Raw genomic sequence first — 25,136 nt, 5'->3', positions numbered from 1 at the left:
CTTACATACTGTTCGAAACGTTCAGAAGATGGTTCCTCATCTCTAAGACTATTAGGATTATTTGGCTCCTCTAGATTTCCAAGAGGTATTGCATGAATTGGAAGTTGATTTTCTCCCGTCGACTCGGTTCCTTCAAATGTCATTTCGTAACCTAAAGAATAGGTGATGATTTTCGAAATCCAATCAAACACTACAGAAACCAATACAGAAAGACCCTTGGAAACTGCATTGGAAACTGCAGAAGCCAACAAGGGAAGTAAATCCAAAGAGAAAATCAACAAGTCCAATAAAACTATTCATTATTAATTAGCACAACTTTCAACAAGTATTATCCGTCTACTGACATACCTGAAACCAAGTTTAGAGAGAACCAAAAGGCCAAGACGATAAGAATAGCTGCCACACTATACTGAACCTTTATGGAAGTATCTTTCAGCATATTATTCTTTAGAAAAGGAAAGAGAACGTAATATGAAAATGAAAAATCAAGTATCAGTGAGAATAAATAACACCAAAAAACTCGAAGTCTCTCATTTGTCGTTCTTTTCGCAGCAGGTGGAATTCTCGCAAATGCCGCTGGACTAGAAATATACAAGAATTCGCTCTTAACACTACCAAAAAACGCACCATAGTAGTCTGAACATTTTGCAGCAGAAGCGTCGTTTGACAATTCGTCGCTCTTGTTTTCAGGAACGAGATTTGGATGTAAACATAAGCAACCTTTTTCCAAATTATCCAGATGTGAATAAGGGAGCTCGCTGTACTGCGGTAAATAAGTGTCAGAACTCGCAGAAGAAACTCGACAGGAAGATTCGGCTGCTTTGGCAAGTCCTAGCAGCTTTTCTTTTTCTTTTTCGTTCATTGTTTATCGTTTAAATATGAAGAATCAAACAAACCATCAATTGCCATTTACAAGATTCAGAAGCGAGCTGCGAAAACTATCGAAATTTGATAGTAAAAGAGCAAGGAGCGCACAAAAGTTTAAAGTAAAAGCAACTTAATTTAAGTCCGCTACAAAATCAAATAAAACATTTCATTACAGCTCTGAGAGACGAAAAATACAATGGCAATGGCAAAGGCAAGAGTTTTGTTGAGGTGAAGTTATCATCAAACCAAATAAGCTTTCTTTTGGTGCCTTTCGCTATTTCGTTTACTACTTATTCCTAGGTATCGGTATACATATGTTACTTCAACATTTGAGTAGCACGTTACTCAAAATGCATTCTAGGAAAACATATCTTCCAAACAACCAGTGGTGAACTACATTCGATAAACAAAATAAAAAATAAAAATACATCATCTTTTCAAGTTTCAGAGTCTACGGCCATACCTAGGTGAAAACACCAGTTCCCGTCCGATCACTGCAGTTAAGTGAAAACGTCTGAAGGTCTCGTTCATACTATGGTTGGAGACAACATGGGAATCCGGGGTGCTGTAGGCTTAGGCTTCTCTTTTTGTTTTACCTCTAGAAGAAATCAGATTAATCTTTTTATTCTCCTGTGGATGGTCTTCTACTTTAGTTTCAGGTTTGTTTATTTGATGTGAAAACAAACATACATCCTGAACAGGTGTAAATTGAGGTAGAGTTTTGGTCCTTTTCGACAAGCAAACACATGCATTCAGAAGCATTCCAAACAGCATTCTTTCTAAACTCCCGAGCTTCGCTTCTTATGAAGGAATGCTAAACAGGATCTCAATTCTCAACCTTCTCCTGCAAGGCTATTGCTACTTTCAGAGACTTTGTTTATTGCTTACGTTTCCTAAAAGAAAGAATGGGTCCCGCTTGATAGGAAAGAATCTCGTACTTGATTACGTGCATTGAGTCGAAGTTTCACTTTTACCCTTTAACTGTTTCTTTGCTTTTTTTCCTTTCTTTTTTCCAAAACAACCTATCGTCAGCTTCTGATGATGCAACCGAAACAAAGGTAAACAAAGTAGAAATGAATGAGTTGAAAAAGAAAACAAACTGAAAAAAAAAAGGTTTCCTGAATAAATGAATTATGCTACATGTAACTACACGTATCTTGAATCATAATAGTCATGATTCACTTCACCCGGCATCACATTCGTTCCATTCCCTTAACAAACCTACTAACTAACCCACCGTTCCTATCTCTATCCTACCTACCCGATCATGGTTCTATGAGCCTATGTGGGGGCACTGATATTCAGTTTTCTTTCTTTCGTATACTATCGATTTGAATTTTACTTATATTTGTTTTTTGTTTAAATCTTTTTGGTTATTTTTACTTAGTTCGCGTCGTCTTCTCAGCCTTCCTTATGAATTGCTTTCCTTCCTTCCCATAAAATCCATAAAACATGATTGGCTGACATAACAACAAGATCCGCTTGTTGTTCCAATAAAATGCCATAAAAAGCTTGCAAGTACCTTATTGAGTGTTACGTAAGTCTCTTATTCGTTCTTCTCTTATCGGTAACCCATTCGTTCTACTACTTACCCTTCGTGATATGTTTATATACTCATAAACATTATATGCGGGCCAACCAACCTCTATATACGTATATCTATATAGAGATGTATAATACGTATATATAGTACAGGGTATGATGTGAACCGCTTCCTACATTTTACCCTCCCCCATCATTTTTCAGCTTTTTGAAAAGTTAGGTAAAAGAGACTCTGAAAGAGTATACTATAAATGCTCTAATTGTGACTCTCTTTTTCTTTTAGTTTTGTAATCCAACGCATTTTCTATTCTTGCTGTTGTTTATTCTTTCGATTCTGTACGAAACACTATTGGTTTTCCGTATAGGTATCTAACACCAACCCACCCATCTCATCTCGTACTTTTTAGAAAAGAAACTTAAAAACAAATCCAAAATGCCTTTGTCTACCAGCAACTTGCGTTGCCTTTCCAAATTGTTTGTTTCCCTTCAAACTGGCCAGCCCGCTGGTTTTACTCTCGCGAAACCCGCAGCTCATTTGGTCTGGAGACGCTTTGCCAGTACACAGATAAAAACACCTCCTTTCCCCGAATCCATCAGCGAAGGAACTCTTGCTCAATGGTTAAAGCAACCTGGCGAATATGTTAATAAGGATGAAGAGCTTGCAAGTGTCGAGACTGACAAAATCGATTCTCCTGTTACTGCTCCCCAATCCGGTGTCTTAAAAGAACACCTTGTCTCTGAGGGTGATACCATCACCATCGATCAAAATATCGCTGTCCTCGACGATAGCGCTGAACCCCCCAAAGGTGGTGGTGCTGCTGCTCCTCCCAAACCTGATAAAGGTGGTGCTTCTGAAAAGACTGGTGCTTCTGAACTCGGAAATAGTGTGGAATCTGCTTCCTCTCCTACAAAGGCCGCTCCTGATGCCAAGGAACCCGAACCCAAACCCAAACAACCTGCTCCTCAACGTGAAGCCCCTCCCAAGCCTGTCTCGAAGCCATCTCCCCCTAAGCCTGAATTCTCAGCTAGCACTGCCACCTTTTCCAGAAATGAAGAACAAGTAAAAATGAACCGCATGCGTCTTCGTATCGCCGAACGTCTCAAGGAATCTCAAACCCGTGCTGCTTCTCTTACTACGTTCAATGAATGCGACATGTCTGCTGTTATAAACTTCCGTAAGAATCACAAAGATGAAGTCTTAAAGTCTACTGGTGTCAAACTCGGTTTTATGAGCTTTTTCTCCAAGGCCTGCACTCAAGCTATGAAACAAGTCCCTGCTATCAATGGCTCCATTCAAGGTCCCGGTAACGGTGACACCCTCGTTTACCGTGACTTCTGTGATCTCAGTGTTGCCGTTGCTACTCCTAAGGGTTTGGTTACTCCCGTAGTCCGTAACGCCGAAAGTATGTCTCTTCTTGCTCTCGAAAGTGCCATTGCCAATCTTGGTGCTAAGGCTCGTGATGGTAAATTGGCTATTGAGGACATGGCTAGCGGTACCTTTACTATCTCTAATGGTGGTGTCTTTGGTTCCCTTTATGGTACTCCTATCATCAACCTCCCTCAAACTGCTGTTTTGGGTTTGCATGCAATTAAAGAACGTCCCGTTGTTGTTAATGGTCAAGTGGTCCCTCGCCCCATGATGTACTTGGCATTGACTTATGATCATCGTATGGTTGATGGTCGTGAAGCTGTTACCTTCCTCCGTTTGGTTAAGGAATACATTGAAGATCCTACCAAAATGCTTTTAGTGTAATGAATTTCATTAATTTTCTGTATGAAATGAATGTTTTTTTTATAGAAACAGTTTAAGGATTTCTCATTTTCCAGGTTAGTCCAAATTGATTCTATTTACAATGTCACTGTTATTGTCAGTATCAGTAGCCGATTGAATAATTAAATATTTACTTACAGAATATTAGATTCACGATGGTCCTTTACCTCGTCTCCGTGTCCTGAAACAATTTTTAAAACCATTTCCTAAAACAGGTAAATTAGTCTTCACAGTTGTACATTGCTCATCTTGCATACGTTAAGTTCCGGATGCCCTAGGATATCAACATGCTCAGCTGAACGAGGTCCTCCTCGTAGGTCAAATGCCGCAGGATCATGACGAAGCTCGTAATTGACGACGCTTATATTTGCAGGATTAAATCTTTCTGTACGCCAAGCTTTATTACAAACAAAACCAAGAGCCATCAATGGTAAAGTTCCATCACCGTCATCCATAACAATTCCCTATAATCTGTTAGTGGGTGTATAGAAAAATATCTCTACATACACTTTCAATTTTGGTACCATCATTTACAGAGGAGTCTATCACTGGATGTCCCTCGTCGTTTTGGGAATAAAAGTATCCACGCTCAGTTGGTTTTCCTACCCCGTGAAAACAAAAAATTTTCATATCTGGAGCATATGGAAGACTTGTCTGTAATCATTTAGTAAATAATCAGGCTTCCTTTAGCCATACCTCAAGTGGATTAATCCATTTGGCTGGAATTTTGTTATTGCGTTCCACTTCCTCTTTAGTCCAAGCTAGACCATGTGAATAATTTGTTCTAAGCATATTTCTAAAGTCTTCACTTGTAACATTGTTTAAGAACTGGAATGCTTGTTCCGAATCAAATCGTGAATGAGGATCGGCAGCATCTTTTCTGTAATGTATCATAACACCGTTAGATAAATCTTCGGAATCATCCTCGTCGGCAGCCTTTGAAAGTTAATAACCAAGTAATAATTATTGGATATACCCAGCTTGTATTCCCCCAAATGATATTCCCGCCTTTCGGAAGCATTGAACTGACGCCGCCCATGGTTCGAACCATCATAGCTCTCTGTATAGAGTTAAATATAGCTTTCATAAAATCTCCTTTACCTCAGATCTAGAAAAAAACTTCTCTAAACTATACAGGTGGATTAGTGACACATGCAAAACTTTGTTAATCCCTACCCATATACGGAAAATTGGTTTAATTGCGCTGCAAAGTTAGTTTTGTTTCTCAAATTCTAGTCTAAAATACCAGTATCTTTCATTTCACCAGATAGAAGGGCTGCTAATGTTTTGGGAGCGCCGATTAAAGAACCAGAAATCTAGTGAAGTTAGCAAATCCAAAACTCGTAATTAATCGCATACGTTAATAAAAGTTTCAATATGATCATTCACCCAGCTAGGTCCTCCATTTCCAAATCCCTCAGCTTCTACCCATTTAAAGAAATAATATGTGACTTGGGATCCCATGGAATGAGAAATAAGTACAACTTTCCTGCCGTGTACCAATTTACTATATTCTATAAATAACTACATTGGTTAGTAATAGGATATATCATTCCTTTTACCTTAAGCTTGCTGAAATAGCGGTCTCTTTCCTCCAAATTTGAGTATGATAGCCGCCAATCGTAAGAAGCACTTAGCATATTGTTTGGTTCATATCCAATTGCTGCGAGATTTTCAATGATCTGAGGAATTAGTAAACACGATTACAAACTCATATTCTTACTTTGCTCCATATCCAGTAACCGGTAATGAAAAAGTCGGCTAAATAAGTTTAGCAGGAAGCATCAAAATGTCGTACCTGCTTCAAATCCCTGAAAAATTAATAAATTTGAACATGAATAACTACCATACCTGTGCGGCTCGAAGCTTGATGCCAGGAGGATCTAATCCAGTTTTAGGATCTAACATCAAATGTTCCTGACAAGAAGTTAAAATTGAAATATACCATGAGTCATACCAGCCAACATTGTTTATCAAGGAGCATGGCTTTTAGCATGGACCAACTTCCCTACTCATGTTAATAAAATCTTCAACCTGATATTGCTAGAATTCTATAACGTGAATTACTTACCCAAAGTCTCTTCCTGAAATAAGAAATTCTTAAAAAATTAGAATCTTTATGTCCAGAAATACTCTCCCTTACGAGCAATTGTTGAATGACCAACTTTCCAAGCCCGAGCTAATAACACCAGGAGTCTAAAATTGGTTACTAAGGAACACTTTATGTCCAATTTACCATAATGACAGGATAATGGTAAGAATAACCTTCAGCATGCATATCCAGTCCTACTTGAGCTTCGTTGTTTACTTGCGCCCGACTTCCTGAATCCATTACTACCGTATCGTCAAACATATGAGACGAAAGAAATCCTTTAATATCTTCGAATATGTCTGATGATCCCAGCTTAGTACCTAAAGCTTCCAAGGCAGTTGGATCAAAAATGCCATTGTCGTTACCAACAGCAAAGAACAAGGCACCGCAGATACCTATAATCGCACCTAGAAGAAAAGTCACACGTCTTCCAAATTTTGGTCTCCGAAAGAATCCTGTTCTCTTTTCCACTGCTTCATTATTAGTCGCTTCCGACTCAGTAACCATTGGGGGCTCAGTTTCTTCAGAAGGTATTACGGATTTCTTGACTTTTTTTTTCATATTGTCTCTTTTAAGCCGTTTAACGACTGCCATTTTGAAGGTTATGAAGAAATTGGTTCACAATTCCTCCAGTAACTGACGCTTCAACAATTTAGTTTTCGCTCTTGAAAGGCGACATATTCGTTTGTTTCCTTTCGTTGTAGTACGTTAATAAACACACATTGATTGTTAGTTGTTGTATCACGATTTACTTTGCATTAGCTCAATTTTATTTTGTTGCTTTATTTCAACGTTTTTTACACTTAGTGAATTATTTTCGTATGTTAAGACCTTTAGTGGGTTACTTCCAATAAAGTCGAGAGATCGAATCTTTATAATATTACTATACATAAGTCATTAATGACCAAATTATCTGCTTTTATCCATATTAAACTCAAGTCCGAAAACCATCATCTAACTGCTTTTGCACTTCATCTGACTTGTGCGGTAATAAAGAAAGTGCGTAAGCAACATGATTCCATTGCCGTTGGCTCTTGCAACGAGGTAAACGTGCAGCCAGACGCTCTGTTAATTGTTTCGTATAACGCTCTTTTTCAATAAAGGACATCAAGAATCTGACGATGTGTTTAAATTTCGTATCTTCCTCGTCTTGATCTTCAGAACTTTTAGATAAAACACTGAAAATGTCAATGAAATTATTATACACAGAGTTATCTTTAGCTGAAAAGTCAGTAAAGAACATCCTAGCTAAATCAGCAATTCGAGCATCTTCGTCCTCTAGTGACCGTGCCATGATACCCAGTTGCCCTTTAACTTTAATTTGGCCAGCCAAAATAAGGAATGCAAGAGTCATGAAGCAAGTTTTTTTCACTGATGGATCTGGATCCAACAGTCTTCGGTATAGAAACTCGGAAATTTCATCAATAAAATGGTTAAAGCAAACTGTCAAATCCGCCAAGGCAATGACAAGGTTGTTTCTAATTAATGGATTCTCGCATTTTTCCAATATTGTTATAAGCAATGGCAAATTCTCCATACAAAAGTTATTTGATAAGCACATAAACTTCGCTAATGTCAACGAAGAGGCGACCAACAAACTATCATTATGAGATCCCGTATGATGTGAACAAACTTCTACTACCAAAGGAGCAAAACGAGACAATAATGAATTTTCTCCATATAACAATTCTCTTTCACGAATGAATGTCATAGCTTCGGCAAAATCATCTTCACTTGTACCAGTAATTAAATCAAACTCGGATTCGTTAGCACTTTTATCATTGGATTCAGTGGGATTTTTCTCGGCATCTGCTTTTCTTCTTTTGAACTCAGCTTCGCAGTACTCAATGTAAACAAGTTGTTTAATAGCAACATGCCCAACAACAAATATAAGATGAGCAAACTGTGTAGAAGCATTTTTCTCCTGTTCTGGTATATTGACGTCTTCGTCCATGGCATCCTCGTTATTGTGCTCAGCTGCTTTCGTTCCATCAAATAAATTTTTGGTTAGTAAAATAATCACGTTTGTACAAAGTTCATCAGGGTGTTTCGAAATTGCATAAATGGCGTCGACAACCTGCTCTTGAAGCCCAAACCATTCATCAGATGTCGAAGGTCTCAACAGGAGCATGCAAAGTTTCTGACAGACAACATGGGAATTCGGGAATGTAATAGCTGAAGAAGTGGAAGAAGTTTTTGCTAATCTTTTAATGGTTATACAACTGTATCGAGCAAGGACTAAATCGTCCAAGCCAGGAACACCAAGCCCAATTTGAACCAAGTAGTCCAAACCTTGAATAATAATCTCGTTATTGCCGAGTGCAAGCATACTCAAAACAATTATCGCACCACGACGTTGCGTCCTTGAAATATCCTTCTTTACATAACTATAAACTTGCCATAGTTTAGTAACAACCAGCGGTGGGAAATAGTCTTGCTTCATTAAGATGGAAAGCATTTGTTCAAGTGACGTTAATTCAGCAAGACTGGAATCGTAAGTCAGAGCTATCAAATTCCTGGCCATATAGTTGGCACGATCATTCGCATCGCTGCCAGGAGGGGGTTGGAAAAATAATGTTTTATAACAGCTTAAAACATGATTTTGTATACTATTACCTTCATCAGAAGTCCCTTTCACCCATATCAAGTGAATCATACGTTTAATATATTTTTTCGCAAAAGATAGATAGAAGGAACTGCAACAAACAAAAAAATCCATAGCTTCAATAACCTCGCTCTTATTTTTCGCCGATAAAAGTTGACTGATTATTTTTGCGCCTTCTTCCAAGGTATCTATAAACTTCAGTGCTTCAACATAAAAGCGTTTGGTTAAGTTTATTTTGACGATATCTTCGGCAGGAACAGAATCAGCATAAGCATTCAATGAATCTTTTTCTTGACTGCTTTCTAAATCCATAGATACATTATCCTCTTCATCACGTATCATAGTAGCATCTTCGAGTAAATTTTCATCAACACTACTTTCATAATCAGTGCTTGTGACGATGCGTTTCGGTTGTAATGAACGCAACTGCTCTTCAACAAAATTGAGACCCTCTTCCCATACACTTCTTGTAAGTAAACCATTATGCATTACAGAAAATGGATGAGTGGTTAATAGCTTTGAGAAGAGTCGAATTGCGTTTCTTCGGACATGGCTGGAACGATCCTGCATACAACGAATAGTAAGTTCAGCAATTGCTTGTCGCTTTTGAGGATACTTGATAGGTAACTCGAAAATACGAACAAATACTTGAAGGATTTTTGTACGACAATATGGACTGATGTCCAATAATCTGTCCTCCAAAACTTCGAGGATACTTTGGACGTTCGATGAAATTGACTCAGTATTATCTTCTTCTGAATCATCCTGGATGAGGTCGAGAATAACGTTCCCGATCACTTCAACAATGGCGCATCTAAGCGTGTAGGATTCAGAATCTAATAACTTTGACAACAAAGTTAATTGCTTAAAACATAAATTCGGCAATAAAGAAGAGAGATGGATTAGAAAGAGAGATACTTGCTTAGGTCCTTTTACGTCGTTTTCACTAAATTCCAAAGAACAAAGGGTATGAAGAATACCTTCAGCCAAAGGAGAAAATTCGTATCTTGCTGTAGTAAGATGGACTAAATCTGCTAAATATTCAGCTAAATGCTCAAAATATTGAAGACTTTGTATAATCCTGGTTTCGGCAGCAGCAGTTTGGTGGTGATACTTCACGGCAAGACTTATAAGGTCAAAAATTCGCACTCTTAAAGCGCTGTTTTTGATATTAATATCGCTTTCCATCAAAGTATAGACTGGCTTTAGAAAGAGAGAAAGAAACATATCCCTCTCAGAAGACGTTGTCCACACTCGAGATAGCTTTTTGTGGAAAAGATTACTGACAGAGTCAAGGAAAGCATTCACATGAGCCAATCCATTCCAAGTAGAGTTCTGTTGTTGTGATATATTTTTCTTTTTATCCCTAGAGCTGCTAGAGGAAGCTTGTATGATACTGAGTTGATTACTCTCTGAAAGGGATTTGATAGTAAGCTGAAAAGCTATTCCCATAGATTCCAAGTTTGTTTGTGGAACAAAATAATCTGTAGCATTTGCAACGATCATGTCTTCAAGCACGGCTGTTTCAGAACCGATAATACTCGTCAATAAATCATAGATTTTATTCTTCGTAGATGAAGATAAGTCGCAGAAATGCCTATGACTTGATTAGTAATGCGAAAAACATCTCCGTAAGTAGACAATGTTTTTCATTGTCTTTACCACAATAAATCTACATACAGACAAATCGCAAACAATTTTTCAATGCAGTCATCGTCGAAACTAGAGCTAGTCCCTAATAGAAGTGTATCAATAACATCTAAATAAAAAACATTGTCAGTACCAAATACCACTAAGCATGATGCATTCTCTTACGATTGACAGCGTTAGACAACCCAGCATTTTGACAGTCTGTATATATAGAATTCAGCACAGAGTTTCCTTCATCGTGAATATACTTTTTTAGCCTAGAAAGGAGGTCCAAAGACATCGAAACTTCCAATAAAGTTAATTCTCTAGGTTTTGTTTACGAATCCATGTTGGTAGCTGCTTTTGAGCAATATTACTTTAGAATCACTACATGATTATATTTTCCAATAACATAATAGTGCATTTATTGATCCCCACATGCTGAGAACGACGGCAATTCAGTTTCAATTTGCGTGGGGGTCAATTCACTACCTTTAGTTTATTGCTTGGACTATTTACTAAAGAGGTACAAGGAGGTGGCTTAACAAACAAAAAACATAAACGTATATATACAGTTCTTACCATGCAATTTAGATTCAAATTAATTTTCCATGTAGATGTGCGTCTATTAATGTTGCAGAAAATTCCTTCCTACTTCTTCTGCTACTATGTACCTAAAAGTTTAGAAATTCCTTTCTTTGTTTCCTGCTCTTCTCTGGTTCCTAGACTTTATCCATGAAATACATATATTTTTTAGTTTCTAGAAATTAGAATGTACCAAAACCACATCTATTTTCATTTTATAAATGGAAATGTTTTGAGAAGCAGAGTAACAATGCTACCTTTCGAAAAATTCCTCGTGTCTTGGCTTTTAATAAACACAAACCTTTAGTAGTGCCCACCGTACGCGTTTTTCTTTGTTTTCCTTGCATGGATCTTTAATACGATCGTCATTTTGATTTTAAGTGGGGCCCTTCTAATAAAAGCAGATTTGAATTAGGATACGGATGCTATAGTGCTTAGTACGTTCTTTTTATGTGTAAAACCGAGATTCTATCTTTTCAGTAACTTCTTTGGGAAGCAAATTCAATATTCGTGTGGCAATGTCCAGTCTCATAGCGAAACAATCTGCAAACCTGGATACTTCAAAACAAGTAGCCGACGAAATAGATGAATGCGAGGCTACAGATATAGACGAAGAAGGAAAATCAGATAATAAAGAGGACAAGGAATGTATGCATAATGTTCCAGAACAGGATCGTGAAGAAATGGAGGAAATCATCAGTACTTTTGATGGACTAGAAAACCAATATAATCTCGTTGAAAAGATCGGGGAGGGTAAGTTTTATTACTCTTTTTAGAATACTTTCAGGAAGAAAATCGATGCTAACAAGAAATGTAGGAACGTTTTCGAGCGTATATAAAGCTGAAGATTTAAAGTATTATGACTATATTAATGATTGGGACATTGACTCTAAAGCTCGGACTAAACAACCGGAGTCAGAAACTTCAAATGATCGAACAGAGATAGGTACTATGAAGCGAGAGGCCAAGTACGTTGCTATAAAAAAGATATACGCTACTAGCAGTCCCATGCGTATTCTAAATGAACTGGAAATCCTCTATCTTCTGCGAGGAATGGATACAATTGCACCTTTAATTACTGCATTAAGAAACGAAGACCAAGTTTTGCTTGTACTTCCATATTATCAGCACACTGATTTTCGACAATTCTATAGCACTTTTTCATATAAGGATATCAGCGTATACTTTCGTTGCTTGTTTGAAGCTTTGGCCGCCTGTGAATCGTTGCAAATTATGCACCGCGATATAAAACCTAGTAATTTTCTTTTTAATGTAGAACGAAAACATGGCGTTTTAGTTGATTTCGGGTTGGCTGAACGCTGTAGCCGCCCTCTTCCTAACTCCTGTCCCTGTGCATCGCGTGACAGTGCAGAAGTAGCTCGTGAATCTTATAAAGACTATGAACCAGCCTTGGGGTATGTAAAAAATGATACTAGACCTAGCAAACGAGCAAATCGAGCTGGAACTCGAGGATTCCGAGCACCAGAGGTTTTGTTGAAATGTCCGGCTCAGAATACAATAATTGATGTTTGGTCGGCTGGTGTTATATTACTATCTTTCCTTACAAAACGATTTCCAATGTTTAACTCTAAAGACGACGTTGATGCCCTTATGGAAATAGCGTGTATCTTTGGGAAAAACGAAATGCGACAGGTTGCAGCACTGCATGGTAAGCTTTCTACTTTAATTTATAATACGGACACTTTACTAACTGATTATTTTCTTGTTTTAGGCTGCACATTTGAAACCAACGTTAATACTCTAACGGAGAAAAGAGTTAATTTTCGTAAACTAATATTATGGGCTAGCTGTGGATCGGCAAGCATTTATAAAGAAAAATTAATGCATAAACCTAGTTTTGAAGAAAGCTTGTGTCTAGATTTTCTCGAACGCTGCCTAGAGTTGGATTGTAATAAACGCATTACGGCATGTGAGGCAATGGCCCATGACTTTATGTATTTGGATGACCCAACACACCAATTCAGCTTTCAGCGCGAGACTTCGTTTGAGAAGCCAGAAACTGATTCACCTATGGAAAATGACTCGACTGAAATGACTCAACACTTTTCTCGAATTCTAAAAGATGAAGAAAATGAGCCAAGTACACAGGATATGTCTGTCTTAAAAAGGAAGCGTCCCAGTGTTGACAACACATGACTGCCTATAGTTCATATCTAATAACCTCCTTATATTATGTCTATTTATGTTTTACTGTATTTCTTTTTTCTATTTATAGTTTCAAAATAATAAAGTTACTCATAGGATACTCGAATGGAAAAAAAGCTTTAGGTGTCCTTCCTACAAGACTTAATCGATTTTACAGTTGAAACAAGCACACTTTTGGGAAACCTAAGCCATTTTCATCATGAATTAAAACCAAACAACATTTATTAAATCTTTTTAAGCAACGAGTTCAACAACACCACCAGCTTGCTTGATCTTCTCCTCGGCTCTGCGGGAGACGTAGCGAGCTTGAACGATGACAGGACTCTCAGGAAGACGACCCTTACCCAAAACCTTGGCATAACCAGATTGGAGGACATTAATCACAGGGGCAACTTCAGCGTTCTTACCCAAGTACTTTTCACGGGTCTCGTTAGGGACCAAAGTCCAGAGACGGTCCAAGTTGACAGTAGGGCGCCACAAGGGGTTCTTAAGGAGGTGATAATGGCGCATACCGACCTTACCAAAGTAACCAGGGTGGTACTTGTCCAAGTGAGTACGGAGATGGTGTTGACCACCAGCAAGACCACGACCACCAGGGTGCTTCCTGTGCTTGCCGATACGACCGTGACCGGCGGAAACGTGACCACGAAGCTTACGATTCTTATAAGCGTGAGTAGGCATTCTTTTTGTCGCCTGTTAGGTGGTGGGCTGGGGAGGTGTGAAAATTCGTTTTGGTGTTTAGAGATACTAGAAAAAGCAGTCACAATGTTTACAAAATACAGGTATCATCGTAAACGAAATAAAATGATATTACAGAAAAACAGGAATTGTTGGCTTTTGAAATTTAAAAAAGGATGAAATTCATTAATTTGAACATTCATTTTTCTAGCATCATGTAAATAAAGTATCAATTAAAACGAGTTCCTTTTCAAAAAGCAACGTGAAATAGGATAGTAGATTTTTCCACCATTAAAGGTACAACCATTGAAATTGCGAGGGATGTATCTAGTTTTGATATGGTAGGTATTCAGGAATTGTATCTACCATTGCCATCGTTTCAGCTTCTGTGTATTTCTTGGTGTCATTGGCAAAAGAGTAGCAATCAGGCTTATTATCATAACATACTTCAACATTAGAAGTTATGCCTTGAACATTCTCGAAAATCCAAGGGTTTACACAAATTTGCTTCATATTATTGTAATAGAATGATAAACTAGTACCGCAACTTTTGCAGAATGTTCGTTTGGCTATGTCAGAAGATGCATAATGGGTCACCTTTTCCTTAGGTTCAAGGTCAACATGTTTAGCTTCAAAGGCCATAAAAGGTCCCGTACACCATTTGCGACAGCTTTCGCAATGACAAGTGCTGAGTTCGGGCTTCTCTACTTGTGCAGAAACCTGAACAGCTTTGCAAAGACAAGAACCATGGTACTCTGGCATTTTAAGTAATTGCTTATTTATTAGAGACAAGCCAAAACAGTATAAGCTTTGGGATCCTTTCTTATAATATAAGCGTTAGCTTCTTGACTTGTACGTAATCTGTTAGGAATTCTAAATTACATACCTATAACATTGTTTTGCCACGTAACCGAAAAGTAACGGAAACAAACTTGAATAAACAAGTTCAACAAGTCCAGTGCTATGGTTTATGAACATTGAGCGTCACTTTGGTTTCAATGAATTTGCCTTGCATTTTATGATCTAGTAGCGCTTTGAACCTTTAATAAAAAATGGATAGATGTAAATCATTTCCAGTACATTCATTCCAACTTGGTAAGGTTTTATGCAAAGTAATAGCTTTTATGCTTTCGGCAATTTGGGTTGAATGGACGCTCGCAATTTGGACAATTGCTGGTTTGCTGATATTGATCCCTTGTCAGGTTATGTTTACATGCTCCACAGAGAACAGGGAACAGATTTGGTGTTTCTTTCCATGGCTCAAAACGATGTGACTCCAGGATGTTATGACAAGTAAAACAGGCGTAAAACCTTTTGCATGCAAAGCACCGCAATGCTACAATATCCAATTCGCTATGGTAATGCTGACAACGGGACCAGTCATCTACCAGCAAACCGTATATAGTAGATGGTATACTCATCCTTGGTTGTATCGAAAATCTAGTAATGCCAGTATAGAAATTGAATATTAACGAAAATCCGAGAAAACTATTTGACGGAAGTGATGAAATAGAAAAAGAAAATAGTAATATGATCAATACACGAGAAAACAAAGGAACGTAGAATATGGGTACTTGAGAATCCGTAGAAATTGGTCTTTGAAAGTGCCTGGAAGCGACAGTGAATCAGCAAAGGAATAAGAATGACTCTGCCGCTTGAAATAGATAAAGTTCAGGATCCGTTTTTCTTGGAGAAATGCTGTAAATTACACTTCTTGCACTTCATTGAAAAGAAACAGGTTGCGTTCGCTCATTCAAACAGATTAATTCATTTATCCAAGTATTTGCAAATCCATTTCAAGTAAAATAAATCAAAAATAATTATCCAGGTTTTATGACTCAGTCTTTATTTGCCTTGCACTTGGTGGTAGACCCTCTAACCAAGTACCTCAATGGAGGTAAAAAGCGAAAAGCCTGAATATAGACCAAAACAAGATATATTACTGTCATTTAGGAATCTGATATCAAAAAACATTGCTCAATTGTCCTCTATTAATTATGCGAACCCTCAATTAGAGTCTGCATTACAACAATTATCAGAAAGGAAATTCAAAAATGAGAAAGAAGCCCGAGACCAATTCCCTTTTGAAACCTTTTCAGACTTGATTTGGACAAATGGCTCTATTCTGCATGAATTATCTAATTTGACAAATGTATGGAAAAATGGTCAATTTGCAAAAAGAGTATCTTGCAAGCTAACCCAAGTAGCATATAGAATCCATGAATGAATCTTTCTCGTCATTCTCAGGGTTAATTGATTCTTATGACTCTCAATGGAATTCCAAATCTAAAGCTGCCTTGGAATTGTATAACAAATACCAAGCCTTCGAAGCTGAGGAGAAACGCATTTATGAAAAGCTTAACGGCATAGAGTATTTTGAGAACAACTTCTTAATTTCAGATGAAGATCTAATTCATTTAACTTCTCATAACGACGTTGACGATCGCTTTTATTCAATCCTTGAGAAAGCACAATCCATTCATGATAACACAAACTCTCTATTTACTCCTGTTAGTGAGTTCCTTAACTATGAATCTCTCGAAGGGATTATAAAAACCATGTCGAAGCATATTGATACTGCGTATGGTAAGCTGTACAGGTTTGTAGAACTTGAACTCAGAAACCCTCGAGTGATTCAAACTATGGAAACAAATCCAGACATTAAACGAGCAATAACAAAGCTCTTATCTGAAAATACAATGTCCAGTAGAACGATAAATTTGATAATTCAGGTACGGCAGCAAAATCTTCATTCTGCGTATGTCACTGCTTTGACTAGAGGTGATTCACTTTCTTCCTCAAAACCAATTGAGCTTTCAGCGCCAGATAGTTTGCGCTTTATTGGGGATCTGTTGGCCTGGATCCATCAGACTATTGTGAACGAAAAAGAGCTGATAGATTCTATATTTGCTAGTCGAAGACAACAAGTAAATAGCCATCCGATGCCGCCTTGGGACTTACCCTCGACTGTTCAAGAACAAGCAAATAATCTGCTAGATGGTAGCTTGTATGGTATTTGCCGTCCTTTGTTGTCGCGGGCGCAAACCTCAATCCTCGATTTGACTGATACCATACGTTTATACAATTTGGTCGAGCTACTTGGGTTCTATCATGAAGCATTTTCAAAAATTATTCACGAGAATTGTATAGTTTTAAAGATATTAAAGACGTATGTTTATTTTTTTGCCATATTGTACTAATATTTTTAAGAACTGAAGATTTTACTTATCAAAGAATGAAAACAGTTATTGATGATGAGCTATACGCTATTTCTTCTTCTTTACCTAAAGTTACGGACGACTTGCTTCCACCGGATTTTGTTACAAATTTCCTTCGAAACGCAAATTCTATTTTTAAAATTCGAAACGCATCTCTCAGTGCGGCAGGAGTAGATGAGCTGCAGTTCATAGCAATCTTCTCCGATTTATTTGAAAAAGTGTTTCAAATTTGTTTGACTATGGTTCCCAACCGCTTACTAAATCACCGAGATATTATATACTTACTTAACATTTTAGACAGCTGTCTTACTTACCTCAGGCGCTACAATTTCCTCACCCCTATACGAGATAGCTTTGAAAGCTACATAAATACATACGTTGAAAAGCTGGTTGATTTGGTATATCAAACTTATCTTACCGAATCTGGTCTTTCGGATCTCATCAACTTGATTAAAAACAAGGACGATGAGGAAGAACTAAAAGCTATCTTCTTGTCTATCCCTTGGGACCAACAGGTCTCACGATTTAGTTCTTTTGTTACTATAACCATTTCGGAAATAATCGCAGATTTTCAACTTCTTGCTGCTCCATTAATAATGGAAAATGTAATGAAAAGTACAGCTGAAAAGTTTATACAATCATTCCAACAATTCACTCAAAAGGTTCAACCTATAGTTGGATATGTATGGCCGTTGTCAATTGAGGAATTGAAAATTGCCATGAATGTAGATTCGACTCTCGATTTCTAGCTAAAAAAGCAATGACCACAATAAAATAGATGAACATAACTGTACACTAATCTAATTGCTATTGAATTTAACATCATTCAAAATTTTTAGAGTCAAGAGTCAACGATCATGAGATCTGAAACGACTATTAACTTTTAACTCCATATTCACAAATTGGCGGCTTTCACCTCAACTACGTACACCCAAATTTAGGTCTTCAAATAAATCAAAAAAGGGAATGATATGATCATCATCTTTATAAATGGAAAATTGGTGACAGTGTCTAAAAGACAGTATTTTTAATCATATCACAAGGACCTTCTACAAGTTGGGCTTCATAGCCTTATGATAAAGACTTAGGATTGGAACCTCCATATCTAGGGTTACGTCTGGGACCATATCCACCACGGTAACCACCGCCGTTACCGCGTCCAGAATGACCACGGTAGTTGTTACGATTATGATTGAATTCCTGGCCTCTAGCTTGCTGAGCAGCAAGAGCTTGTTCAGCAGTACCAGCCAAAGGACGGGGAACTTGATAGTTACCATTGGGGAATACATACAAAGAAGGATCAATGCTAGAAGGAATAGGTTGAATCTCAGTACCAAGCTCATTTTCAATACGGTATAAGTTAAAACGATCTGCCCAAGAAATGAAGCTGATAGCTAGACCACGGTGTCCAAAACGACCAGAACGGCCAATACGGTGAAGATAGGTCTCGGCGTTCTTAGGGAAATCAAAATTGACAACAACATTTACAGCTTGGATATCAATACCACGGGTTAACAAATCAGAGCAAACCAAGTTTCTACAGACACCATTTCTAAAATTGTGAAAAACACGGTTGCGATGAGATTGAAGCATTTTCGCATGAGAGTAGAAGCATGAATATCCCAACTCAGTGATTTTTTTAGCGAGCAACTCAACGCGATTGGTAGAGTTGCAGAAGATAATAGACTGATTAATTTGAAGCTTGGAGAACAAGGTATTGAGGCAATGCACCTTTTGACTTTCATCAACAAACGCATAATACTGGGTAATACCTCGCAAAGTAAGTTCATCCATCAAATTAATTTCATAAGGCTTGCTAAGATACTTGTCCATAAAGGCTTTGACGATCAAGGGGAAGGTGGCACTGTATAAAGAAATTTGACGGTTTTTAGGGAAATAAGAGAGTAGCTGCTCAATAATAGGGGTAAATTCAGGGCTCAATAATTTGTCGGCTTCATCCATTACAAAGGTCATACATTCACTGAAGTTGGCTACTCCTTTTCCGGCTAAATCAAGCACACGGCCAGGAGTTCCAACGACGATGTGGACAGGGTCGTTCAAACGTAAAATATCATCTCTGAGAGTCGTACCACCAGTGGTAACCATTACCTTGATATTCATATGCTTGCCCAAAGTTTTGCAAACTTGAGAAGTTTGGAGTGCTAACTCACGAGTAGGAACAAGAATTAAAGTTTGAATCTTGTTTTTTTTTGTGTCTACTTTTTCCAAAGAGGGAATAACAAAGGCAGCAGTTTTACCGGTTCCATTCTTGGCTCTAGCAAGAATATCGCGCCCGCTAAGGGCTATAGGGATGGATTCTTCTTGAATAGGGGAAGGGCGTTCGAAGCCTGCTTCGAAAATACCCATTAAAAGCTCACTTTTGAGAAGTTAGAGAAATTCATTCGGCTATGACCTGAAAGCTACTTACCGCTTCAAATAATAATCCTCAAATTCGGTACCTCTAGTTTTCGTCACATCCTAATTAAAGAAATTAATAAACAGCTCTCAAAATATCATAATCGTCCTATTAGTCGAAATAAGACTCTCAGAAACATACCTCGGTCTTGGGCCGCTTATCAACGTTTGTGGCCTGTAATTGCGCTTTCCAATCCTGTTCATTTAAGGTCGCATTCTCCAATTTTTGAATTAAGTTTTCAGTCATAATGTCAACCTTTTCTTTATATACGTCGAAAGAACGATCTAATCAAAATATTGCCAAACACTTATTTGTTTTCGTTGATTACAACAAAATGTATCGTAAAAAAATCAGTTTGATTTCAAAATGTTAACAGTTACTGTATTTTGCAAGCAGTTTAGGCCGTAAATACTCTTATATATAACCCTTTCAGGGTACTCCAGAAAATTGAGGCCGTTGTTGGTATAGGGAAGGTTAAGACGTGTAAAGTTGGAAACAAAGCCTAAACATATTCTGTATATGTTGCTAAATTTATAATGTAGTATTATATAGAATTTTCAAAGAAATGCATAGAAATTGTTTTATCAAGCGTTTGTGTATGGGTTTTTTATGAATTCCTGCTACCCTATGTTTTACGCCAACAAAATTATCGGTAGTGGAATTTACAGACAACGACTCAGGAAATTTCTTTAGGGGTGTCATGAGTGCCATAAAGACAGAGTTGAGTGGACCATCTGATAGTTTTAATGAGGTGAGTTTAGCTATAGTATAAGATTCAGAGCAATTGCTAACATCGACTAGCAGAATGAATCCTTGAACGTTAACAATAATAATGTTAAAGACAGTCCAAAAAATGGCATACAAACCCCTAATGACTCTATTCAACGAAAACGCTTTAAGACAGAAGTAGAGCGCGAAGATTTAGAAAATCTTACTCTTTCAAAGACGAGTGCTTTTGACCTCCAGGCTGTAGAGCTAGTGAGAGAAATTTCTGTTAGCAATAAGCATTTGAAGGTGTCTCTTTCTCTTGTTGAAAGGATAAAGAAAGTATTAAAAGGTATTCCAGAATCTGAGGAATGTAATTTCTGGCTAGCATGCAAAGAGTTAGAGAAGTCTGGCAGTGTTAAAATACCTCTACACAAGCCCTTTCCCCCTGAAGATACAAACATTAAAGTTAAGTCTTCGAGTCCATTATCGGTTTCTGCTGGTATTCTATCCAGCAGTGGAAAGCTCTTTTCTACTCCAGATGGTTGGGTGTATGATCTACTTGCTGAAATGCCTCCTACACTTTTCACACCTAAAGATTTTTTAAATAATCGTTATTTCCATAAGCGTGAATATTATCTAGCATGCTTAGCTAAAGAGGTAGTTCAAAAACTTGGCACTGACGTTGAGGTCAAGTACATTGCTCTACATGGGGACGTGCGCCGACCTATTTTACAGTTGAAGCCAGTAACCGAAGATCCTTCGTCGCGTAAAAGATTTTCAATACATATAATACCTTGTCTTACTTCCTTCTTTCCTACATCTAAGTTGTTGGGCCATAAAAACAGTCTTAGAAATCTTTCGGCTGGTGAGGAACTGCTTCCTACTCCATTCTACAATTCCTCTATTTTGGAGGATCAATCTATGTTATACTATCGGGATTTGATTAAAAAATACAGTGTGAATCCTCAATTTGTTGAGGCTTGCGGATTAGGTAGCGTCTGGTTAAATATGAGAGGCTTCTGCTCAAGCATACATCAGTATGGCTTTGGCCTTCAAGAATGGTATGTTTTGCTTGCTCTTCTTATGAGCGCATCCGGACTTCCCACAGGCAGCGTTTTGTCTGCGTACTTGAATGCTACTCAATTATTTAAGGGTGTTTTGCAGGTTTTGTCCTCTGATAGTCTTTCGAATTCATTATATAGAGTAAATTATGACACATCGTCTTTGGCCATTGTTGATCGTTCTTCACCTACGTTTGTCGATTGCTCTACTGGTTCAAATTTACTCTATAAAATGAATCAAAAATATTTTGAATATTTAAAGGTCTCTTCTTTGCATTCATTGAAACTTTTGAATGAGAACGAAATTGCCAATTTTCCTAAGGTTTTCCTCACCCGAGTGAATGTTCCTATTCTCGAGTTTGATGTTTCTGGTACCATTCCTGTGGATTTAGAAGCAAGTCTTGAGAATTATGTCGAATTGACGGATTTGGATTCTAAATTTTCATATTATTTGGCACGACTTTGGAATTTACTGGACCAAGGTTTGAACGATCGTGCAAATAGGCTTCTTCTGTTTCAATCAGACGTTATTTCATCCGGAGTAAACGATTCGTTAGAAAACAATTATCCAAGTAAAATTTCATTTGGACTTTTACTAAATCCAGAAGTTTCCTTGCGATTGGTTGATGTCGGTCCATCTCTAGAAGACGTTGAAGCCACCGCAAAATTTCGTGAATTCTGGGGAGAAAAATCCGAATTAAGAAAATTTAAGGATGGTAGAATTGCTGAAAGTGTATACTGGGAGTCCTCAACACCTAGTGAGCGTTCACAAATTCCTATGAGAATTATGAAATATGTTATAAGCCATCACATTTCAAACAAATGTGGTGATTTGCTGAAGTTTCATAACGAAGAATTTCAGCTATTTACCCATGCTAAATTATCACCGAACGTTGACACATACAATGATTATGTACCGGTAATGGAAGCTTATAATGAAGCAGTTAAAACACTTCTTAATTTATCGGATATTCCACTTACTATATCAGAGGTCCTACCAGCGGACGAAGCATTGAGGTATAGTTGTAGTCGTGTTCCTGCTTATGAAACTTTTGCGACTACGCCTATAGACATAGTTTTCCAGTTCGAATCTTCTTCTCGTTGGCCAGATGAGTTAGAGGGCATTCAAAGAACGAAGATTGCATTTTTGCTAAAGATAGCTGAATATATGGAAGAATTGGACAATGTTGAAAAGGCAGCCGTGGGACTTGAGAATACGGATCATCCTACTTACAATTGTTGTTTTCTACAAGTGTTATATTCCAGCGGATTCACATTTCGTTACAGAATACGAAACGATAAAGAAGCAGCCTTATGGAAATCACTTGAAAGGAACTCTATAACAAAACAGAAAGGACAAGAAGGTTTGTACGTATACGACCATATGTTCAAATTCATACCTCAGCATACCCTTGCTATTCAAGCAATCTGTCAAACACACAGGAGTTATTCCATGGCTGTTCGCCTTGCTAAGCATTGGTTTTACAGCCATTTGCTTACCAATCACGTAAGCGATGAAGTGATAGAGCTTTTAATAGCTAGTGTCTACGTAAACTCTAATGCTTGGCAAGTCACTGCTAGTGGAGAAACAGCTTTATGCAGAATGCTACATTTCTTGGCCAACTGGGATTGGCGTTTTGAGCCACTGGTGATTGATTTTCGTCAAAGGTTACCATCAAACATACAGTCGCAAGCAACTGAAAAATTAGAAGTATTGCGAAAGCAGGATGTTTCAATGAGTCGTAATCCATTTTATATCGTCGTGGATTATGATTTAGAAAGTAAACACCTTGGGTGGAAAACGCCAACTAAAATGATTGCTAATCGAATTACTGTATTAGCTAGGGCGGCTGTATCGGAATTGATGAAACCAATGGCAAATTTTAAGGTAAGCACTTTATTAATATTTCATTGTATTTGGGTTCTGTTTACTAACTTAATTTTAGTCTCTGTTCAAAAGCTCAATGGATGCATATCATTTCGTGATAGAATTACATGCAAGTCATATTCCTACGTACCGTGAAAATGCCAAACTTAAGTACAAGAACCTGAAAGTTCTATCTTCCGAGAGACCTGGATTTTCACCTGTTAGTGATTTCATTGGGGAAATAGAAAACGCTTTCAGTGATACAATTTATCTGTTTTACAACAAAGATGACCCCAAAACAATTGGTGGTATCTTCAATCCTGCCGTTCTGAATTCGCGTCATTTTAAAATTAATACAAATTATCCTTTCAAGGTCGTTGAAAATGATTTAGTGGTTGTGGACGCAGTCGCCGTGTGTCAACAGATTCAACAGGTGGGAGGTGACTTGATTAAATCTCTTCGTTTGCAAATTTAATAGAGCATAAACGGAATAATGGCTGAAAGATTTCAATTTTCTAAATGGTTATAATCTGAAAATTGATTTTTGTAAAAAGAAAAAGGAAAAGGAAAAAGCCCCAAGCAACGAAACAAAAGGGGTTCTTTTTGGTTAAATTCTTACTATTTGGTGTTAAATATGGATAAAAAGTTTTGGGACTGGTTTAGATTAAGGTTAATTTTATTTTTAGTATACTCAAATTTATGACTTGCCTATTATGTAAAATTAGGAAGAAATTTGGAGGTTTGAAATATATGAGATGGTCACTTAACGTAAGCAAGTAACTCTTCAGATACATGCACACACAATATACCAGGAAGAAAGTAAGCAAAATTTGGGTAGATCACTTTACTTGACAAAATCACGAACATTTTCCAACCAACGTACGTACTCCTTGAGTTCTTTAGTTAAACCGAAAGAAATGACGAAGGAGGCGGTTTCAGAATCAATGTGACGTTCTTCCAAGAAACTGTGGAAGAGGTCTTGAAGCTCCGGATCTAATTCCTTAAAGGAAGGGCCAAGATATTGTTTGCGGCGAGTCCATTCAGCTTCAACACTGTCAGAAGTTAAGACGTCAGTATCCTTAGAGAAGAAAATGTTCTCAATTTCGAAGCCTTCATCGTAAGCCATAGCTTCGAAAGCCAAAACTCCGGCACCAGGTTTCAAGACTTCAACAGTACAAGGTTGGAAGCGACCCAAAGCCTCAGAAGTACCAACCTCGTCTTCCGGGATCTCTTGAATGGGCTGATTTTGACCCTTATTTTCATACTCTTCTTGAAAATCGCTCAACTCATTCTCTTCCATGGCGGGTTCCTGAGTATCGTCGGAAACATTAAACTTGATATAGATACTGAACAAAAGTTAGTAAACCTTTCTAGATTTTGAGCTCATCAAACTCCTGCGTTCGTACGTTTCATCACCCTTTTGTGTTTTCAACTTCACTGTGGCATCTCCACGGATGTCCTCAATTTCGTATGGGATGGGAGGCAAAGAAGTGTCTGTCAAAACGTGCTTCTTCTCATAGTCAAGCTCCGACTCCAAAGCAGCTAACAAATCTTTCCTAGAATCATGGGAAGCCATACGAATGCCAAAGGGAGCTCTTGCAATAATTTGGCTTCTCTGCAAACGTGCAACTCTAGGAGAAGCAGCAAACCGGTAGGTGGAAAACTGCTTAGAAATAGCCTGCGTGGCCACACGGAAACGAGGAAAAGCTTTTACAAAACTCATATCCAATCGATTTCGTCAAATTGGAAATGTATAAGGAAGAAATGCTACGTGCTGGTTAGATACCGACCTGTTGTGAATAGTTATGGAATGACAATAAGTTCCTCTTTAGTGTGATATTCTTGTCTTAATTATGAGCATTGTAATATTGTATTTGAACAGATTGTAATACGATAGTCACAAAGTAACATGGAACTCGTCAACAAAAGCT

General features: G+C 37.7%; 12 protein-coding genes and 1 non-coding gene across 13 annotated transcripts in view; 5 read left to right on the top strand and 8 right to left on the bottom strand.

The window, feature by feature from the left end:
• The window catches only part of SPOG_05726 (uncharacterized protein), a 2,577-nt gene extending 1,504 nt beyond the window's left edge, over positions 1-1,073 (bottom strand). The window contains exons 1-2 of the mRNA XM_013166695.1: positions 349-1,073; positions 6-292 (exon numbers count right to left, since the gene is read on the bottom strand). Of these exons, the coding sequence (XP_013022149.1) occupies positions 6-292; positions 349-862 (801 nt within the window). The 5' untranslated portion in view covers positions 863-1,073. The remainder of the gene's footprint in view (positions 1-5; positions 293-348) is intronic.
• A 247-nt stretch (positions 1,074-1,320) lies between these two features.
• SPOG_16160 lies at positions 1,321-1,441 on the top strand. Its single transcript, XR_001203069.1, has one exon. It is a non-coding gene; the product is annotated as a 5S ribosomal RNA (ribosomal RNA).
• SPOG_02741 (dihydrolipoamide S-succinyltransferase) lies at positions 1,400-5,287 on the top strand. Its single transcript, XM_013165403.1, has one exon. The coding sequence runs from the start codon at positions 2,843-2,845 to the stop codon at positions 4,160-4,162; it is 1,320 nt and encodes a 439-aa protein (XP_013020857.1). The 5' UTR covers positions 1,400-2,842; the 3' UTR covers positions 4,163-5,287.
• On the bottom strand, positions 4,154-6,949 carry SPOG_02742 (phospholipid-diacylglycerol acyltransferase Plh1). The gene is made up of 18 exons (XM_013165404.1): positions 6,417-6,949; positions 6,324-6,376; positions 6,252-6,279; positions 6,138-6,188; positions 6,032-6,097; positions 5,979-5,991; positions 5,904-5,941; positions 5,743-5,862; positions 5,540-5,704; positions 5,427-5,496; positions 5,357-5,384; positions 5,282-5,309; positions 5,157-5,240; positions 4,877-5,116; positions 4,688-4,834; positions 4,438-4,644; positions 4,319-4,386; positions 4,154-4,268 (listed from the first exon to the last, which is right to left on the bottom strand). The coding sequence occupies exons 1-18, from the start codon at positions 6,864-6,866 to the stop codon at positions 4,238-4,240; spliced, it is 1,887 nt and encodes a 628-aa protein (XP_013020858.1). The 5' UTR covers positions 6,867-6,949; the 3' UTR covers positions 4,154-4,237.
• A 179-nt stretch (positions 6,950-7,128) lies between these two features.
• SPOG_02743 (condensin complex non-SMC subunit Cnd1) lies at positions 7,129-10,854 on the bottom strand. The gene is made up of 3 exons (XM_013165405.1): positions 10,693-10,854; positions 10,558-10,636; positions 7,129-10,474 (listed from the first exon to the last, which is right to left on the bottom strand). The coding sequence occupies exons 1-3, from the start codon at positions 10,805-10,807 to the stop codon at positions 7,207-7,209; spliced, it is 3,462 nt and encodes a 1,153-aa protein (XP_013020859.1). The 5' UTR covers positions 10,808-10,854; the 3' UTR covers positions 7,129-7,206.
• Positions 10,855-11,310: 456 nt separating this feature from the next.
• SPOG_02744 (CDC7 protein kinase Hsk1) lies at positions 11,311-13,424 on the top strand. The gene is made up of 3 exons (XM_013165406.1): positions 11,311-11,844; positions 11,909-12,760; positions 12,824-13,424. Exons 1-3 carry the CDS (start codon positions 11,610-11,612, stop codon positions 13,246-13,248), a joined length of 1,512 nt encoding a protein of 503 aa, XP_013020860.1. The 5' UTR covers positions 11,311-11,609; the 3' UTR covers positions 13,249-13,424.
• Positions 13,425-13,461: 37 nt separating this feature from the next.
• Positions 13,462-14,045, bottom strand: SPOG_02745 (60S ribosomal protein L27/L28). The gene has a single exon (XM_013165407.1). It carries the CDS (start codon positions 13,936-13,938, stop codon positions 13,492-13,494), a length of 447 nt encoding a protein of 148 aa, XP_013020861.1. The 5' UTR covers positions 13,939-14,045; the 3' UTR covers positions 13,462-13,491.
• Positions 14,046-14,152: 107 nt separating this feature from the next.
• Positions 14,153-14,820, bottom strand: SPOG_02746 (S-(hydroxymethyl)glutathione synthase activity). The gene has a single exon (XM_013165408.1). It carries the CDS (start codon positions 14,695-14,697, stop codon positions 14,263-14,265), a length of 435 nt encoding a protein of 144 aa, XP_013020862.1. The 5' UTR covers positions 14,698-14,820; the 3' UTR covers positions 14,153-14,262.
• Position 14,821: 1 nt separating this feature from the next.
• Positions 14,822-15,835, bottom strand: SPOG_02747 (uncharacterized protein). Its single transcript, XM_013165409.1, has one exon. It carries the CDS (start codon positions 15,354-15,356, stop codon positions 15,039-15,041), a length of 318 nt encoding a protein of 105 aa, XP_013020863.1. The 5' UTR covers positions 15,357-15,835; the 3' UTR covers positions 14,822-15,038.
• Positions 15,818-18,357, top strand: SPOG_02748 (transport complex peripheral subunit Cog6). Its single transcript, XM_013165410.1, has 3 exons — positions 15,818-16,087; positions 16,143-17,104; positions 17,146-18,357. Exons 1-3 carry the CDS (start codon positions 15,827-15,829, stop codon positions 17,900-17,902), a joined length of 1,980 nt encoding a protein of 659 aa, XP_013020864.1. The 5' UTR covers positions 15,818-15,826; the 3' UTR covers positions 17,903-18,357.
• Positions 17,518-20,032, bottom strand: SPOG_02749 (ATP-dependent RNA helicase Ste13). Its single transcript, XM_013165411.1, has 3 exons — positions 19,711-20,032; positions 19,582-19,631; positions 17,518-19,530 (listed from the first exon to the last, which is right to left on the bottom strand). Exons 1-3 carry the CDS (start codon positions 19,813-19,815, stop codon positions 18,225-18,227), a joined length of 1,461 nt encoding a protein of 486 aa, XP_013020865.1. The 5' UTR covers positions 19,816-20,032; the 3' UTR covers positions 17,518-18,224.
• A 206-nt stretch (positions 20,033-20,238) lies between these two features.
• Positions 20,239-24,025, top strand: SPOG_02750 (uncharacterized protein). The gene is made up of 3 exons (XM_013165412.1): positions 20,239-20,320; positions 20,371-23,226; positions 23,285-24,025. Exons 1-3 carry the CDS (start codon positions 20,270-20,272, stop codon positions 23,678-23,680), a joined length of 3,303 nt encoding a protein of 1,100 aa, XP_013020866.1. The 5' UTR covers positions 20,239-20,269; the 3' UTR covers positions 23,681-24,025.
• SPOG_02751 (Mam33 family protein) lies at positions 23,855-25,055 on the bottom strand. The gene is made up of 2 exons (XM_013165413.1): positions 24,612-25,055; positions 23,855-24,551 (listed from the first exon to the last, which is right to left on the bottom strand). The coding sequence occupies exons 1-2, from the start codon at positions 24,926-24,928 to the stop codon at positions 24,050-24,052; spliced, it is 819 nt and encodes a 272-aa protein (XP_013020867.1). The 5' UTR covers positions 24,929-25,055; the 3' UTR covers positions 23,855-24,049.
• Between the last annotated feature and the right edge of the window lie 81 nt (positions 25,056-25,136).

This window comes from Schizosaccharomyces cryophilus (genome assembly GCF_000004155.1).
Source record: "Schizosaccharomyces cryophilus OY26 unplaced genomic scaffold supercont4.1, whole genome shotgun sequence".
Lineage (NCBI taxonomy): Eukaryota > Fungi > Ascomycota > Schizosaccharomycetes > Schizosaccharomycetales > Schizosaccharomycetaceae > Schizosaccharomyces > Schizosaccharomyces cryophilus.
Note: the sequence above shows the minus strand (reverse complement) of the source record. Positions and strands in the feature narration are given on the sequence as shown.